The sequence below is a fragment of the Mytilus californianus genome, unplaced genomic scaffold (assembly GCF_021869535.1).
Source record: "Mytilus californianus isolate M0D057914Y unplaced genomic scaffold, xbMytCali1.0.p SCAF_1, whole genome shotgun sequence".
In the NCBI taxonomy this organism is placed as follows: domain Eukaryota; kingdom Metazoa; phylum Mollusca; class Bivalvia; order Mytilida; family Mytilidae; genus Mytilus; species Mytilus californianus.
This window is the reverse complement of record NW_026262581.1, coordinates 15,288,847-15,306,067: the sequence shown is the minus strand read 5'-3', so window position 1 is coordinate 15,306,067 and position 17,221 is coordinate 15,288,847. Positions and strand designations below refer to the sequence as shown.

The window sequence follows — 17,221 nt, the reverse complement described above, 5'->3', positions numbered from 1 at the left end:
TATCAACTTCACAAATAATTCATGATGGTCTTGAAGTATGGTTTCTAGGTACTGACGTTGTTTATCATCTTAATTACGTGTTATAGTGTTCTTTTATTTGTCTCCTTTAATGTTTAGTCCATTTTTTGTAATATCATTATGGCGTGACTCGGTACTTATGCATCCCGCCAATGTGTTGTTGTGCTGTGGTCATTTCTTGAATTCTTGTCTTTCATTTTTGCTTAATATGTGCTTTGTCTATATGCCATTTTGTTTTTCTTTGTTGACATATTTGATTAAGATTATAACACAATGTTGACTGGCACTGCTGTACACCTATTTTTGACATTTTTACCTATTATGTCTGCTAGTTTTGTTCACACATTGTTGTCAATATAATGGAATACAAGTGAGAAGTTTAGCTAGCTATAAAACCAGGTTTAATCCATCATTTTCTAAATAAGGAAATACCTGTACCAAGTCAGGAATATGACAGTTGTTTTCCATTTGCTTGATATGTTTGAGCTTTTGATATTGCCATTTGATAAGGGACTTTCCAATTTGAATTTTCCTTGGAGTTTGGTATTTTTGTTATTTTACTTTTTGTTATATATTTTTATCAGTTACTGTGGATTAATTCATTTTCCTGGATTGAGGTACAATTGTATTTTCATGGATATTTGTCAAAGGCTGTATAAAAGCCTCATGAAAATCTGTACTTGGTTGAATATTTTACCTATACCAAAGAAATCAACGAAAAATGAAATCCTACGAATAATAATGAATCCACAGTAATCGATTTTCTAAAAATGGCAGTTGAAACATTTTCTTTCTTAAAATGCATAAAATATTGGTAAATTGTTTCTTTATTCTGATCATAAAACATGTTAAAAAATATAGATTCCTCCAAGAACATATGGAGCTATAGCTGTCATTACAAGTTCACAAAAAAAAACGTCCACTTCATTTCTTCTTCCTAATAATACCAGATAGTCTTCTGGACAGTTTTTGGTCTAAATGACCATTTTGGCACATATCTCCAATCACAGAGTTAACTCCCTTGACATACTGAACTTTCATGTCTGACCCCCATTCTGAACTCCTTCATCTTCTAGCACAGCTGCATACTGGGAGGTCCATTGCTCTGGGTCTCTATCATCATACAACTGCAATTAAAATATGAATAATAACTAATGTTACATTGCTATTTACTATAATATATAGTGATTGGCGTTTAACATCACTTTCAGCACTATTGGTTATTTCCTGGTGGCCATTTTTTATTGGTGGAGAAAGCTGGAGTGCTATTTAATATACATGTTTCCCAGTTACTCAAACTATTCATAAAATCATTAACACAGATATGACTTACTAACAACATGAATTGTTATTTTCAAAATTATAATTCAACTGTGCGAAAACATTTTGGGTTTTAAATTTTATATTGTAAGATTTACATAGTTGTCAAAATATTTGGTTGAATAAACTTCTCTTTTACTGTTTAAGTATAAATCAGGCAGTTGGTTCTTCTATTTTGAATTGATTCACATTTTGTCATGCTAGGGTCTTTTAAATCTTATTATAGGGTATGGGGTTTGCTCATTGTTGAAGGCAGTATGAAGTGACCTATAGTTGATCTTACCTTACTTTCTACTTCAAATGAGAAAGAGTAATATTTTATAAATTTTGATTCATAAAGGAACTGTATGCAAGTGTATTTCTTAATTAAAATTTGGTCTATCTGTTTGGTTTTTTTTATTTTAGGGCAAATTAATGTGAACAGTTGATGGTAAATGATTAAAATGTGTTTAATACTTTAAGTGAGTCATTAACACATCTCCTAGGATTTTATTCAGAAACCTGCCTTATCTTAAAATATAGAGTGGTGACAGAGTCAGATTTCTGACTAAAAAAAAACAAGCAATCATATGATCATGTGATATATCGCCTTGTGATGAAAAGAACATACACATTCAACGTTAATCCATTACTGGGATCTAAACACGTACCTGGCATACAAAATTTAAACACGTTCTTTTAGATATTTCATGTCTTGCTCTCTGTCCCCATCTAAAGTCATAAACTGCGGGATCTGTGTTAGGCTGTCTGATGTACTCCAGGTATCCTTGCCTTACAAACTCTTGTGTCAACAATTTCTTTGTGTCCCCAAATACCTCATGTGGCATACTGAAATAAAAAAAAATTTTATTTGAAACACATACAGGTGAAGACTCTACATGACTATCTGCCACCAATAGGCTAGCACTGGTTTATGCCAGTTTAAGGTCAAGTAAAATTAATTTTCTTGTTCTCATATGCTGAATATGTGTACTTATATTAAAGGATACTCAAGTGAAATATCCCAGTTAATCCTGCAATTTGATTGGTTACCTAAACATGGGATATGAGCCCATATCCCCTGTGAAGTAAAACAAAGATAAAATTGGTAATTAATATTGAAATCAGGACACTCCAATAAATATAATTGTTATTCAGGCTTCACAGGGGATATAGGCTCATATTCCCTGTCAGTGCCGTATATCCCCTTTGCCTGGTGCCTCATATCCCCTGTGAAGATCCTGAATAACACAAACTATCAATAACAAATCATAAACAAATTTCATCACCTATTATATATTGTTCAAATTTGTCTGCCTTCAAACTAGTCAAAGGGGGATAACTCTAATGGAGTTCAGAATCCTTGTTTTTTTTCAATGTCTGATAAATTTCAAGGGAACTCATAGCTAGCAGATGTCAAATGTACCAAAACTGATTAACTGATTGAATGGCAATAGGCTAAACTGCTTCCATTAATAAATCATTATTTTGTTAAATCAACATAAGTTCAAATATAAGGAGCATCATCACAACAACTCCCTGAATATACAATGATTAAATGTCTGCAGGAGCAGTGCATGGAACAAAATAATATCAGATGAAAAGACCAAATAGGAGTATTTGACACAATCTTTATAGTAATTAACATCTGTGGTTGTTAAAAAATATATAAGGATTGGTTTTGCATATAATGCCATTCAAAGGATGAGTTTAGGGTATTTTCTTTAAAAATAATGGGTGCATTCTGCACCAATTTGTCAAAATCTGTAAACAATTGTAAATCAGACAACATTATTCCATGTAACTTTCACCATTGGTAATTTTCTGCATACAAAATTGCAAAAAATTCCGTTTTACCACCTTTTCAATGTTCTTTGGCCTTCAAGAGTTAATATTCAGTTTGTAACTATGTGGCTAAAAGTTTGGACAAATCCCTAATAAATCCCAAATTGTTTATAGGATGTTTATAACTGTACAGGTAGATGCTTACCATATTCCTAAATATGATTGACAAGCAAGCTATAGGTACTTTAAACTGAGAAAGAACAAATCAATAACTATACTTACTCTTGGTCAATTCCAAGCTTTCTAAGGGTGTGCCATAAATGAGCTGAAATGAAAAAAAAGCATGAAAGATACAAGCTGTAGTGTTCAGATGAATAAATTATAAAAAGAACAATTCACTTCAATTTTGGACAATTTTGTTCAAAGTAAAAACTTTTTTCTTCAAAACCAAAAAAGAGGGACTACCTATTTAAGTAATGATGTGAGTATCCACACAATTCCATAATTAACAAATTTTTCTGAAATCATAATAATATTCTTTTTCATAATAATATAAAAATAATATCATTATTGGTCATATAATATAGAACTGGAGTAAACAAAATGACAATAAAATACAAATCTGTCAAGGTTAAGATTTCAAAGAACTAAGGTAGTTTAACCCAACAGAATTTGTATGTGCCTCTGTCAGGAATTTTGGAAGATCTTTAAAAGTTTCTGTTTAATTTAATCACAATTTTTTTTTTATTCATTCTTTTAGCTTGACATATTGTGTAACATCACAGTACCCATATTGCACCCATTTATAAAAATAGCATCGGAAATCTTACAAGTTTTCTTAGAGACTAAACAATTTGGAGTTTTATGATTTGACATTTTGCATGTTTTTCAACATAGCTTAATATATTCAAATAAACACAAAACATTCAAAGCACATATCAACAGATGAAGTATTCACTGGAAAAAGCTAAATCTATGGAACGTCGCCATGCTATGTCCACTAAAAAATCAGCTTTTTTTTTAAAACTAGCAATAAAAAATATGTTACAGGCATCCATTTCTCAAAAAATGAATAGTTAGCATGGACTTTTGTCAAATTGTTCAAAATATTTGGAGAAATAAAACAAAACATCAGTTATTCGATTTTTACAGATGTGAATTCAAGCATGTATGCAATTTGGGTACTCCTCGTTACAGAATCATGGATTGTTTGGAGGTCAGTTCAAACCTGTTCATCTATGATTCAATATGGTTTCAAAATTGAAATGGTGGAACAATATAGCATGTATAGTTAATAAGGATACATCTACAAAATAAACACAGAATGGAAACTTTTGTCTGCATCATAAATAAACGTAGGTGAAAATAAACAGCTGCCCCACGTGCGCATGATATACCCGTCGTCTTGTATGTGAGGTTTTATGCAATAATCATAAATTGTTTCTGAGAAGGCGCGACATGTGAAAACCCCCCTTTTTTTATAAAAAAATCAATAACTCTAAAAATAAAATTTTGAATCATCACCAAAAAGTATACAGATCTTTAGATTAATATAATTAAGAAGTGTGTAAAGTTTTAAGTAATAATCATAAAACGTTTTTGAGATACGGCACGACATGTGAAAACCCCTCCCCTTTTTTTACAAAAAACTCAATAACTCTAAAATAAAAATTTGAATCATCACCAAAAAGTATACAGATCTTTAGATTAATATAACTAAGAAGTGTGTAAATTTTTAAGCAATAATCATAAATCGTTTTTGAGATACAAAGTCCCGTAACTCAACAAGTTTTAATCTTATTTTCCCCAAAAAGTATACAGATCGTTTGACCATCATAAGAAACAACTATATTAAGTTTCATGAAATTTGGATAGGTCGTTCTCAACTTACGGTGCACATGAGGACGCCGGACAGACAGACAGATAGACAGACAGACGCCAGATATTGTATACCATAATACGTCCCGTCCCGTCAAAATTTTTGACAGGGTATAAAAACTGTTGAAATAGGTGCAATTTGGGTACCCTCACGTAAGGCACCTGTCTACTATTGAAAATGGTATGTTGACTTTTGGCTGGCTTTCCAGATTGAAAACACATTCTATTTCATTACAGGTTATTACTATAAGTTCTTTATTATAAATTGTATTTAACATATATGAAATATATAGTTCTGTCTGTAAAATATTTTGTAAACCATTTTGCATGATTGGGCTTTTTTAAAGTGCTTGTAAACCAGCTACATCATTTATTTGCTATAGATCAATGATTAATGCATATTAATTTTCAACTGTTTCACTGCCTGAATAACTGAAGAAGGCATACAGTGCACATTAATTTAAATATTTGTACAATAAGTCCAAAGGAAACATGAAATAAGTATAACTTACTGACAACTAAAAAGTATGCGAGCTTACTATACATTATAGGTTTTTATACGACCGCAAAAATTTTGCGGTCTTATATTGGTATCACGTCGTTGTCCTCCAAAGACACATTGGTTTCCGGACAATAACTTTTGTTTAAGAGTATTGATTTCTATGAAATTTTACCATAAGGTTTATGACCACAAAAGGAAGGTTAGGATTGATTTTGGGGGTTATGGTCTAAACAGTTCAGGAATTAGGGGCCAAAATGGGGCCCAAATAAGCATTTTTCTAGTTTCCAGACTATAACTTGTGAAATGGTGTATGGATCTCTCTGAAATTATACCACAAGTTACCATATCACAAAGGGATGGTAAGAATTTGCTTTGGGGGGTTATGGCTCAAACAGTTTAGGAATAAGGGGCAAAAAAGGGGAAAACAAGGGTTTCCAGGTTAATGGACAATTACTTAAGTACAAAACATAATTTTAAAGCAGTGTAAGGGAGGCAATTCAAACACATATTGTCAAATTACCTCCCTTACACTGCTTGTAAATTATTTATAAAGAAATGTATTGTCTTAAGGTGATTAGCTGTCAATTTATTTTTCGAAGTTACTATTTTAAAAATGTTTAATAAAAGGTAATTTAATTATAGCCATGATTATGTATGTGAAGGAATTTTAGTTTAAGATATTACTATTTAATGTTGCTGATGGAGGCTTTTAATTTTAGGCATGATTATGATGTTATTTTCTATTTTAAAAATTATTTAATTTTAGCCATGATTATGTATGTGAAGGAATTTTATTTTTAGATATTACTATTTAATGTTGCTGATGAAAGTGTTTTAATTTTAGGCATGATTATGATGTCATTTTCTATTTTAATACTTTTATGATGTATTTAAATGGGTTTTTATGGCTGCAAAGTCCTAGCTGTCAATTTATTTTTAGAAGTTACTTTTAAATGCTGATGAAGGAATTTTATTTTTAGATATTACTATTAAAAGTTGCTGATGAAGGTTTTTGAATTTTAGCCATGACTATGATGTCATTTTCTATTTTAATACTTTTATGATGTATTTAATTGGGCTTTTATGGTTAAAAAAAGCATTTTTCTAGTTTCCAGACAGTAACTTGTGATTAAGTGTATGGATCTCTCTTAAATTGTACTACAAGGTTCCATACTACAAAGGAAAGACCGCAATTGAGTTTGATGGTTAATGCTAAAAGGGGTATTCAAAAAGTTTGGGGGGAAGGGGTATTCCAATATTTTTTTAAAAGGGTTCATATTTTTTTTCTTCAAATATTTAAAATTTCAAATTTTGGAAAAGTTTCAAGAAGAAATCTTCAATTGCACAGTATTGCGCATTAGATTTGTAAGATCTTTGACCACAATTATTTTGTGTCAGAAACCTATATTATGTCAAAAATTTGATCACAATCCAAATTCAGATAGTATCAAACTTGAATATTGTGTCCAAATTTGCCCCAACTGTTCAGGGTTCGCCACTGCGGTCGTATCAGGCTGCGCTCAGCAAAGTATTTTATTTTCATTGTTGAAGGCTGTACAGTTGCCTATAATTATTTACATCTACTTCATTTAAACTTTGGTGGATAGTTGTCTCATTGGCAATCATATCATTCTAAATACGAGCATAACTTACTGTCTTGCATCACTTCACCGTTCATAAAAACCAAGCTTAACACCACTAGTAGTAAACCCGTCTTTGAATTATCTTCTTCTGGCCTGTAAAAACATCAATAAAAATATGGCAATAAAATATCTTTCCTGTTTTATGTCAAGCAAATATTATATACTTTTATGCAAGTTTACATAAAAACCTATCAAATTCTACACAAAGTAAGCATGTTAGCCAGAGAACAGAAATTGTTGAAATAATGATTTAATCAATTTGGGTAATTATTGAAAATTAAACAGTAATAACACCCCCAAAACTTTAAGGCATTGCCTTTTTATGTACAGCTATCCAATGTGTTGGCAAACATATCACATCATACTTCTATTACTTCAACTTAGGAAACTGAAACAGTTTTGAAATCGCTACAATCTTATTTGTTCTTATCATGCTTATTAAACATGTTTAATAAATATGAGTGTACCAGCTACAAACAAATTAGTTTTATTTTCATGGTTTTCTAACAATAATTTTGAGACTTGAAAGATTCAATATTCAAAAACCAGCTGCATTAGAAGAGCAAGATACTCCTGTCCTATAAATGCCAAAACTGTTGTGATAATACAAATAAGAGTTTAAGCCCAATAACTCTAGAAAGACAAATTGGAAAATTTTGAAAATTGAAAGGGAGCTTATGTTCACCAATAGTGAATACCAATAATATAAAGTTTGACTTAACTGATTCAAACATACTAAAGATAGTGAAAAACATTTGCCTTAAAATCCCATACCTTTGATCTTAAAAAGGAGCTTACCAATAAGGCAATAACTAATCAAATAAATAAGGAAAAGTCTTAAGTTTGAAAATCTTCCAACTAAGGTGACTCCAATTGTTTTAATCAGCCATTTTGAGTTAAAGAATCTAATGTTGAACTGTATAGAAGGTGTATAAAACAAACCATTGCATTGGTGTCAATATATGTCCATGTCCTGCCTCTTCTAACTCATCTACATCTGTATCTATTCTATTAACTAACATATAGGTTCCCTTCAGCTTGTCCTCTAACTGTATCAGTTCTATACCAAATACCTAAAAATAAGAGTAATCATATAAACAACAAGACATGCAGGAGTAGACATGTAGAAATATCCCACCTGTATAACTATCACAGTTTATTGTGTAACAGACAACAGATATATGACCCAAGTTAAATAGTAATTTAGAAACAGTCCAAATCATGAAAACTGAATGTGAATTTTTGAAGTTCAAAAACAAGGCATATGATGAGCAATTTAAATGCTATGTATGACAAGAAATCTAAGGACACTCACATGCCATAGCTGCATATTACATTATTTGGTGGGCACAACATTCTGACTTCAATATTTGTATACTACTAGGGTGGTTTTTAACTACCTTGACTGGCTGGTAATATTTGTATCACAATATTAATATAATAAAATATAAAGGTAATAAAAGAACAGTATTCCAATGTCTCCCACTGATACCCATATTTTATCTGTCCAACATGTCCAAGGACAATGGTTTTTTTTATTTTCATAAATTTCACAAACATCTGACAAGAATGTAGACATGAGAGCACTTGCTATTCACTTTTCATATAATTTATATTTCAAAAGGGCATAAATACTGTAAAGAGAGTTGATCTGTGCTGATTATTGAAGCCCATCCAAAACCTTGTTAATATAAACCTTTAATATAAAATAAATTTCATTAAAACAGACTACACGAAATGCGTCGGACCGTCGGACAAATCCGGTGAATAATGGATCGGTCTGGTAAAATTTTGTTGAATTCCAGTCCGAATGTCCGGTGTTGTTTATTTTTCATGGTTTTTCTAGCATTCTAGCAAAATTCCCAAACGATCTCAAAATTCATTTTCATCTTTATTATTCATGACAGCAATGTTTATTTTGTTCAACCGCTAGCTTTATGTCGAAAATCGCCAACAAGTAATGTGAAAATCCGAGTAAAAACATATCTGACTGACGAAAACAACAATGGCTGCCATCAACCGGAAATGTAGACAATACCGGATTAGATTCCGAGAACGGATAAGGCAAATATTCCGGGTTTGCCAATCAAATACAATAAATAATTTTTTTTTAAATCCAAGCAGGTCACAAAATAGAGCTGTTGAAAACCAAGATATATGAAAAAGAAAGAAGAAACAGGAAATATTTTATACAGAAACTCTAAATAATTTTAGTTCACAAATAATTTTCAGTTTAAATCCATTAGAATATGACATTACTTTTCTTTATCACTGAAATGCATTTCAAGCAATTGTGCACAACTTTCATCACCTTTACACTCTTGTCACATGATTTCGTTTTTGTGTGTTTTTGGAGAGGAGTAGGGCACAAGTTAACAAATCATAAGTTTTTTTGTATTTTGTCTGATAATATACAATTAGATGTAAAAAAAAATTGGTCTGGTAAAATTTTATTCGGTCTGGTAAAGCTAGGTTGTTTACCAGACCGAATGTCCTGTAAAAATAAAATTCATTCGTGTAGTCTGTTAAAATCATACAAGATGGGCAGGCTTGAGAGCACTTTGAACACAATTTTTTACAGAATGCACATTTCCAAGGGACATAACTCAAGTAAAATTAATTGATCAGCGCTGATTTTTGAATTTGTACATTGTACAATGTAACACTGATATAAACCTATGATATAAACTTCATGAAAATCCAGACAGAAATGCAGCCTTGAGAGCGCTAAGAAATGCACTTTCCCATATAATATATATTTCCAACATTTATAAGGGCTAAAAACCTTTTATATAAGTTTCATAAAAAACGTGAGAATTGTTCATATTCAGTCCCACTGTGCCAGTGCTGGAGAATGCTCCTTTCAACAATAGGCTCCTGAAAGCCTGAATCGCTCACATGAAATTTTTTCTGCAGATGTTGCATCAACAACTATTTTGCTGTTTAATGCATATTAATGTGTGTTTAAACATGCCATTTAAAGTCTCTCTCTATCTACCATAGTTTCTGCAAAAACAAAAAAAATTGGTAAAAATCATATTTTAAGGGCAATATCTCTTTTTATACTTATCAGGAAACTGAATATTTGGTTTTGATGACTATGTTAATAAAGTAACACCTATGTCTTCCTTTATGTTGCTGGACAAACAAATATAGCATGTTAACAAACAGGTACCCTTTACTGGAATGCTGGACTAGTGAAGTAAATTGTTAATTGATGAAGTGAAAGGTGTTTTTGAATAAAGCATGTACTTACTTTAAGCAGCTTTTCTCCAGCCTTTTTAATCATGTACGGGAATGTTTTACTGAATTCTTTCAGAACCTGCTTATTGATATCTGTACCAAAACAAAACAAAATTATGGTAATGAAACTAAATGGTTGTATTTATTTAACTAGATGTGAGACATGAATGGCCTATAACCATCAAATAAAACAAGAATGCATGTGTTGTTGTGCTATTAAAGCAAACCCCACTCTTATATAATCCCTTTGGGGAATTGCTGGCTCCCTAGGACTGATGAAATTCCACTTCTCTAAATAAAATTCATATGCACCCCTGCCTGGTAATTTTAATTTTGGAGTAAAAAACTGCTGACTATACAAGCCTGAATTCATGTAACAGTCCATTTGTTTCTCTGTCTTTGTTTCATAAAATGATGCAGATCTATGCTATTTTACAAAATTGTTACTGATCATGTCTACATATCAGTGTCGAGATGAGGCATGGAAGTTATAAAATTATAAAGTACAGAAAGGGATACAGAAACACTACTGGAAACGTTCTATGTCTAGACTTATAACCATACAGCAGTATTGGATTTCAGAAGACTTAAAAGTCTTATTCCACCAAAAATAAGGAGATGTGGTATGATTGTCAATGAGACAACTATCCACAAGAGTTCAAAAGACTAACACCACTTTTTTTTAAAGTATTATCAAAAAATTTGTTCATGTAAATTGTATTCGTTTATGCGACACTACAGACTTAGAAACTTTACGAAAATTCATGTTATAATTAATATAAACAGTATTATATATAATTACCTATTTTTTTAATTGGAATTTTTTTCTGATCCATTATCAGAAGGTACTGTACCAGGTCATTTAATCTTTTCTCTTGTTCTGCAGGATCCATGTTCTGGGCTGCCTTTTCTGCCTGTGTCATGGATTGTGTCATGGATTGTGAGGCTGAAATCTGAGAACCTGAAGGCATCTCATCATCAACATGCTGAAGAAAACAAATATAACAATGAATTTATCTTATAGATCATGTAGAAGGCATTATTTCTAAAACAATTTCACATATACAGTATTCAAACATTTGATAGTTAATTGATTTTTTGGATCTACCAATTTAGTGACTTTCTGTCCTGTGTATTTTTGTTCATTTATCCCAGCCTTCTGTCCCCCAAAACATGTAAAATTGGATTTCATCCAAGGTTGAACACCGGTAAGAATCACGCTATCACTGGATATTTGTTGTCAATGACATAATTTTTTCTGATTTCTGAGTACTTACATAAATAAACCATCTACCTTTTAATTACTAAATAAATATTTGAAAATTTTGTGCCAAATTTTGCTTTTTGTTACAACCTTTTAACATGTTTAATTAACATGTACTTTTGACATCCAATTATTCCAGGATTATAACACATTATTATAAGATGGGTTAGATTTTTATAGTACACTTGATAATATTCCTTTCTACCATATAAAGGGACTTCACAATATAGTAGTCCAGGGAATTATATTTTTTACACATTGAAAGTGTACATACCTTATATCAATTTTTTGTTATATACAAAATGTGTTAAGCTTTACATGATTAACTGCAATTTCTATTGACTTTTACAAAGTAACACCAAACAATACATTCTAAAGTTGAGTAAAATGAAATTAAAAAAGGAAGAAACAATTCAGCGTTCATCAATCTGTTTGCATCTTAGACCAGGTTTTTTAATTTGTTGGTTTACGGATCCGCTGACCCTATTTTTCTGATTTTCAGAAAAATAATCATGTTCATGCTTTTTTATTCCTGCCGACCCTAAAAAATATATTGTCCCTGAAATATAAATAAAAATATCTGCGCAGCAACATTTTCCTTGACTTAAATGCATTATTTAAGCATGTTAAAACATTTCTAAGAGATTAAAGAATAAAAATCTAAAAATAATCTGTAGTGTTCATGGTGTTTGTGTCCCTAAAAATAGACAATCAAAACTGACCTTGAAATATTTTTAACGTAAATAGTTTGGTGAAACGAAACCTATGGTAAAAGCCCATTACAATAAGTTTGTTTTCCTTTTATTTCTTAATTCCGTAAGATTTTTCATCTCATAGATAAAATGGACCCGTCCAAACGTGATAGATGTCAAGTTAAAAGTAACAGATTTGGAATTTTCTTGTTCATAGATTGAAAAAAAATGTTCATCCATTTGGATATCAAAAGCAAGATTGCCTGCCAAAGGATGAAACCGATATCCCCATCTTTCTGTTGGACAGGTCTACTTAGTTTATGACACGAATATGGTAAAGTGTTATTTTTGTGCGACGTGTTTGTCATGTGTTTACGTGCTTAAAGCTAATTATTCACTATGTATCCTGAAAGTTGATGAAAAGCAACGAGGAGCTGTTTTTTTTTTTTCATTCCTGAAATGACCATTTATTTTTTGTTTATCCACAGTTTTCTGATGTATACAGAAATAAGCGACTTAAACCCGATTTGTGTATTTGACATATTGTTAATTTCTTGTAACCCAAATAGTTGAGGCCTTTAGCATTATCAATCTCTAATACTTGCAAGTGTATATGTATAGCCAACATTTAAAGCAGTGGAATATTTTGACTGAATTAATTATTTCAGTTTCATTACTCAAAAGAAAATATATAAAAACCATGTTAATTTTGCAACAGGGTGTTTTCTTTGAAATGAAACTATCAGCTTTTACTGGTGATCATGGTAACTGACATGAAACAAATCTGTTAATCGTAATTTTTTTTAAAATAAAAAAGTCAGGGTGGGCAAGGATAAAAGTCTACTGATCAACCACAGTAATTTTAATTGGCCCAATGGTGATGAATGTTCTTATTTATAAGCACAATATTTGTGAAAATGCATTATGTTTCAGATTAATGGTACAAATTGACTAGGTAGGTACTGGTGACTAAGTAATTATTGTAATTTCAATTGACCAGTATTTGCCAGTATCATGGTATTCACCACTGGCCTGGTCTATACCAGTATTGACCAGTTGACCGGTTTTTGCCAATCTTGTTCAGTTGTGAAATAGTAACCACCAAAAAGGTCTGGTCATTCTAAAACACAAATTGGATTCATGTTCGATTTATCTATGTGCTGCCAGGACTTAAAGTTTTCAAGTTTTCCAGGTTTGTGTGTGCATGTAGAATTTAGAGTTCGTAATGTAAACAGCCATAATTTTTTGGTTAAACAGTTGAAATCAACCTTAACTCGGAGTCGTTTAAAAATTAGGTACGGTTACATAAAACAATGTTTATATTTTTTGCATATCTATATGCCATGTATGTACTGTACATTTTTTGTTCTAGGCATATTTATCAGTTTATAGAAATTTTCAGATTGTTGGATAGTGGCGGCATTCAATCCTAGTATTATCGGTGCTTGAATGTACGTTACAGGTGAACTCGGCCTCTAACAAACTCGGACCATAACTTTAAGATCGCGATTACACAACCTTTTCACCTCCTAGCACTGAGATTACTATAATACTGTATATATTATAATGTGTGCAATGAAATGTTGAAGAAAGTTTCACATAGTTACTCTTGTTTACTGAAGCTTTCTAAAAAGCTAGCCGTCTCATAGCTGATGAAAGTGGAAAATGTTTTCTCTTTGTTGTTTAATTCGTTCAGAATTGTATGTAAATTGTAGTGGATAAATACCTGTACAGAACAGAACAGTGGATTACAAAAAATATAAAAGGCTTAAACATTTTTTTTAGATTTACTAATTTCTCTTGGGGAAAGTATTAACACTGGAAATGGAGGGGTAATGTCTTTTTATCGATTATTTTTTTTTCAAACAGATATCGGAGTTGTTCGTTGACTTTTTCTTTGGTTGTTTGTTTATTTATTTGTGTTAGAAAAGTATGGCCGCTTCCACCTGAAAGTTTTTCGTTCATAATAGGCATCAAAAAGTGTAGAGAGTGAAACGGAGTAAAATTTAAACATATAAGAACACAATTAATATATGTCCAACGGTATCTCACATCTTTTCAAAAAGGATCCTTAAAATGTAAAGCTTCACATATATGTATGGTTATTTTTATTGTCGATGAAGATTTTGTCTATTCATTGTAGTTGGACTGCAATGTGGAATGCCCCACACCTCTTTTTCTATATTTGAATAATGAGTATCCTTAACACTTAAATGTACGTTTCTTTTTTCAGATTATTTGGTATAAGACCTACGCATTGTAAGCGGCTGAAATTCAAAACATAGTAGTTTCGCCGCCATTCTTTTTCAAATCATAATAGACGTTGATGGTTATAAAGAAGGTGATAAGTTCTGCAAAGCTATTTTAAGTTCACTATGAGGCCACCAACATAAGAGAATCGACAAATTTGACCAAAACTTTATCAAGCATACAGCTTGATCATGTTGATACTGTATCTTTTGTTATTGTTTTACTTGTACATATCTTCATATTTATTTACTATACCATTTAATGTTGGATGACGAATAAGGCCCTCATCATACTTACCCTTAAAAGCTTGAGATACTGGATTGACATAATATTTTGTGGGAGACCGTTCGTATGTTGACATATAAATGTCTTTTTGTTTTATGATCATAGTATATGTATGTTTATACTTGTTTTACAATTCTTGTAAAAAACATACAATTAAGAATAATCTTTTAAAATGCCAACAGTATTTTCGTCTTTTAAAAATTTATAATTTTCTTTTCTTTCTCTTTCTCTCATATAGCATGTCTAGTATAAATAGTCAATAAACCTCAAAACAAACAGTACTGAGAAGTTTGTTCCTGACCCTGCTCATAGTTTCAAGTAATATCTGAATTATTTTTATACGACCGCAAAAAAATTTTTGTGGTCGTATATTGGTATGACGTTGGCGTCGTCGTAGTCGTCGTCGTCCGGCGTCGTCCGAAGACACATTGGTTTTCGCACTCTAACTTTAGTTTAAGTGAATGGATCTCTATGAAATTTTACCACAAGGTTCAATACCACAAAAGGAAGGTTGGGATTGATTTTGGGAGTTATGGTACCAACAGTAAAGGAAAAAAGGGGCAAAAAATAAGCATTTTTGTAACTTCCAGACATAACTTGTGTGTTAGTGGATGGATCTCTCTGACATTGTATCACAAAAGGAATGCTGGGATTGATTTTGGGGATAATTGCCTCAAAATTTTAAGAATTAGAGGCCAAAAAAGGGGCAAAAAACAAGCATTTTTCTAGTTTCATGACAATAACTTGTGTGTAAGTGTATGGATCTTTCTGAAATTATACTTCAAGGTTCCATATCACAAAGGGAAAGCTGGAATTGAGTTTGGGGGTAATTGCCGAAACGTTTGGGAATTGGGGGCCAAAAAGGGGCCAAAAATAAGCATTTTTCTAGTTTCCAGACAATAAATTGTGTTCAAGTGTATGGATCTCTCTGAAATTGTACTGCAAGGTACCATACCACAAAGGGAATGCTGGGATTGATGATAGGGGTAATTGCCTCAATATTTTAGGAATTAGGGGCCAAAAAGGGGCAAAAAACAAGCATTTTTCTAGTTTCAGGACAATAACTTGTGTGTAAGTGTATGGATCTTTCTGAAATTATACTACAAGGTTCCATATCACAAAGGGAAAGCTGGGTTTGAGTTTGGGGGTAATTGCCCTAGGAATTTGGGGCCAAAAAGGGGCCAAAAAACACATTTTTCTAGTTTCCAGACAATAACTTGTGTGTTAGTGTATGGATCTCTCTGACATTGTACCACAAGGTTCCATATCACAAAAGGAATGCTGGGATTGATTTTGGGGGTAATTGCCTCAATATTTTAGGAATTAGGGGCCAAAAAGGGGCAAAAAACAAGCATTTTTCTAGTTTCATGACAATAACTTGTGTGTAAGTGTATGGATCTTTCTGAAATTATACTACAAGGTTCCATATCACAAAGGGAAAGCTGGGTTTGAGTTTGGGGGTAATTGCCCTAGGAATTTGGGGCCAAAAAGGGGCCAAAAAACACATTTTTTCTAGTTTCCAGACAATAACTTGTGTGTTAGTGTATGGATCTCTCTGACATTGTACCACAAGGTTCCATATCACAAAAGGAATGCTGGGATTGATTTTGGGGGTAATTGCCTCAAAATTTTAGGAATTAGGGGCCAAAAAGGGGCAAAAAACAAGCATTTTTCTAGTTTCATGACAATAACTTGTGTGTAAGTGTATGGATCTTTCTGAAATTATACTACAAGGTTCCATATCACAAAGGGAAAGCTGGGTTTGAGTTTGGGGGTAATTGCCCTAGGAATTTGGGGCCAAAAAGGGGCCAAAAAACACATTTTTTCTAGTTTCCAGACAATAACTTGTGTTCAAGTGAATGGATCTCTTTGAAATTGTACTGCAAGGTACCATACCACAAAGGGAATGCTAGGATTGAGTTTGGGGGTGATGAATCATAAGGGGGTTCAAAAAATTTGGGGGGGGAGGATTTTTTTTTTCCTTTTTTTTTTCTTTTTTTCCTTTTTTTTTCTTTTAAAATTTTCCATTTTAAGTTGGTTATTTCTGATTTATATTTAAAAGCAAATAATAATGATATGGTAGGAGATACACACCAACCAGGATGTGTAAATTATTATATAATAAGTATTGTGCAATAGCAAGAAATTTTCAATTGCACAGTATTGCACAATAGCAAGAAATCTTCAATTGCGCAATAGCAAGAAATCTTCAATTGCACAGTATTGCGCAATAGCAAGAAATCTTCAATTGCACAGTATTGCGCAATAGCAAGAAATATCCAAAACACAATATTGCGCAATAGCAAGAAATTGTCAATTGTACAGTATTGCGCAATAGCAAGAAATATTTAATTGCACAGAA

General features: G+C 31.9%; 1 protein-coding gene across 2 annotated transcripts in view; it reads right to left on the bottom strand.

Annotated features, from left to right (window-relative positions):
- Nucleotides 1-827: 827 nt before the first annotated feature.
- LOC127710512 (non-structural maintenance of chromosomes element 3 homolog) overlaps nt 828-17,221 on the bottom strand; it is a 33,001-nt gene continuing 16,607 nt past the window's right edge. Inside the window, exons 1-8 of one of the 2 annotated variants that reach the window (XM_052216546.1) lie at nt 13,683-13,764; nt 11,171-11,354; nt 10,382-10,461; nt 8,068-8,198; nt 7,136-7,218; nt 3,385-3,427; nt 1,989-2,166; nt 828-1,145 (exon numbers count right to left, since the gene is read on the bottom strand). In XM_052216546.1, the coding sequence (XP_052072506.1) occupies nt 1,056-1,145; nt 1,989-2,166; nt 3,385-3,427; nt 7,136-7,218; nt 8,068-8,198; nt 10,382-10,461; nt 11,171-11,354; nt 13,683-13,700 (807 nt within the window). In that variant the 5' untranslated portion in view covers nt 13,701-13,764 and the 3' untranslated portion in view covers nt 828-1,055. Of the gene's footprint in view, nt 1,146-1,988; nt 2,167-3,384; nt 3,428-7,135; nt 7,219-8,067; nt 8,199-10,381; nt 10,462-11,170; nt 11,355-13,682; nt 13,765-17,221 lie in introns of those variants that run through there. The other variant, XM_052216472.1, reaches the window with a different exon arrangement.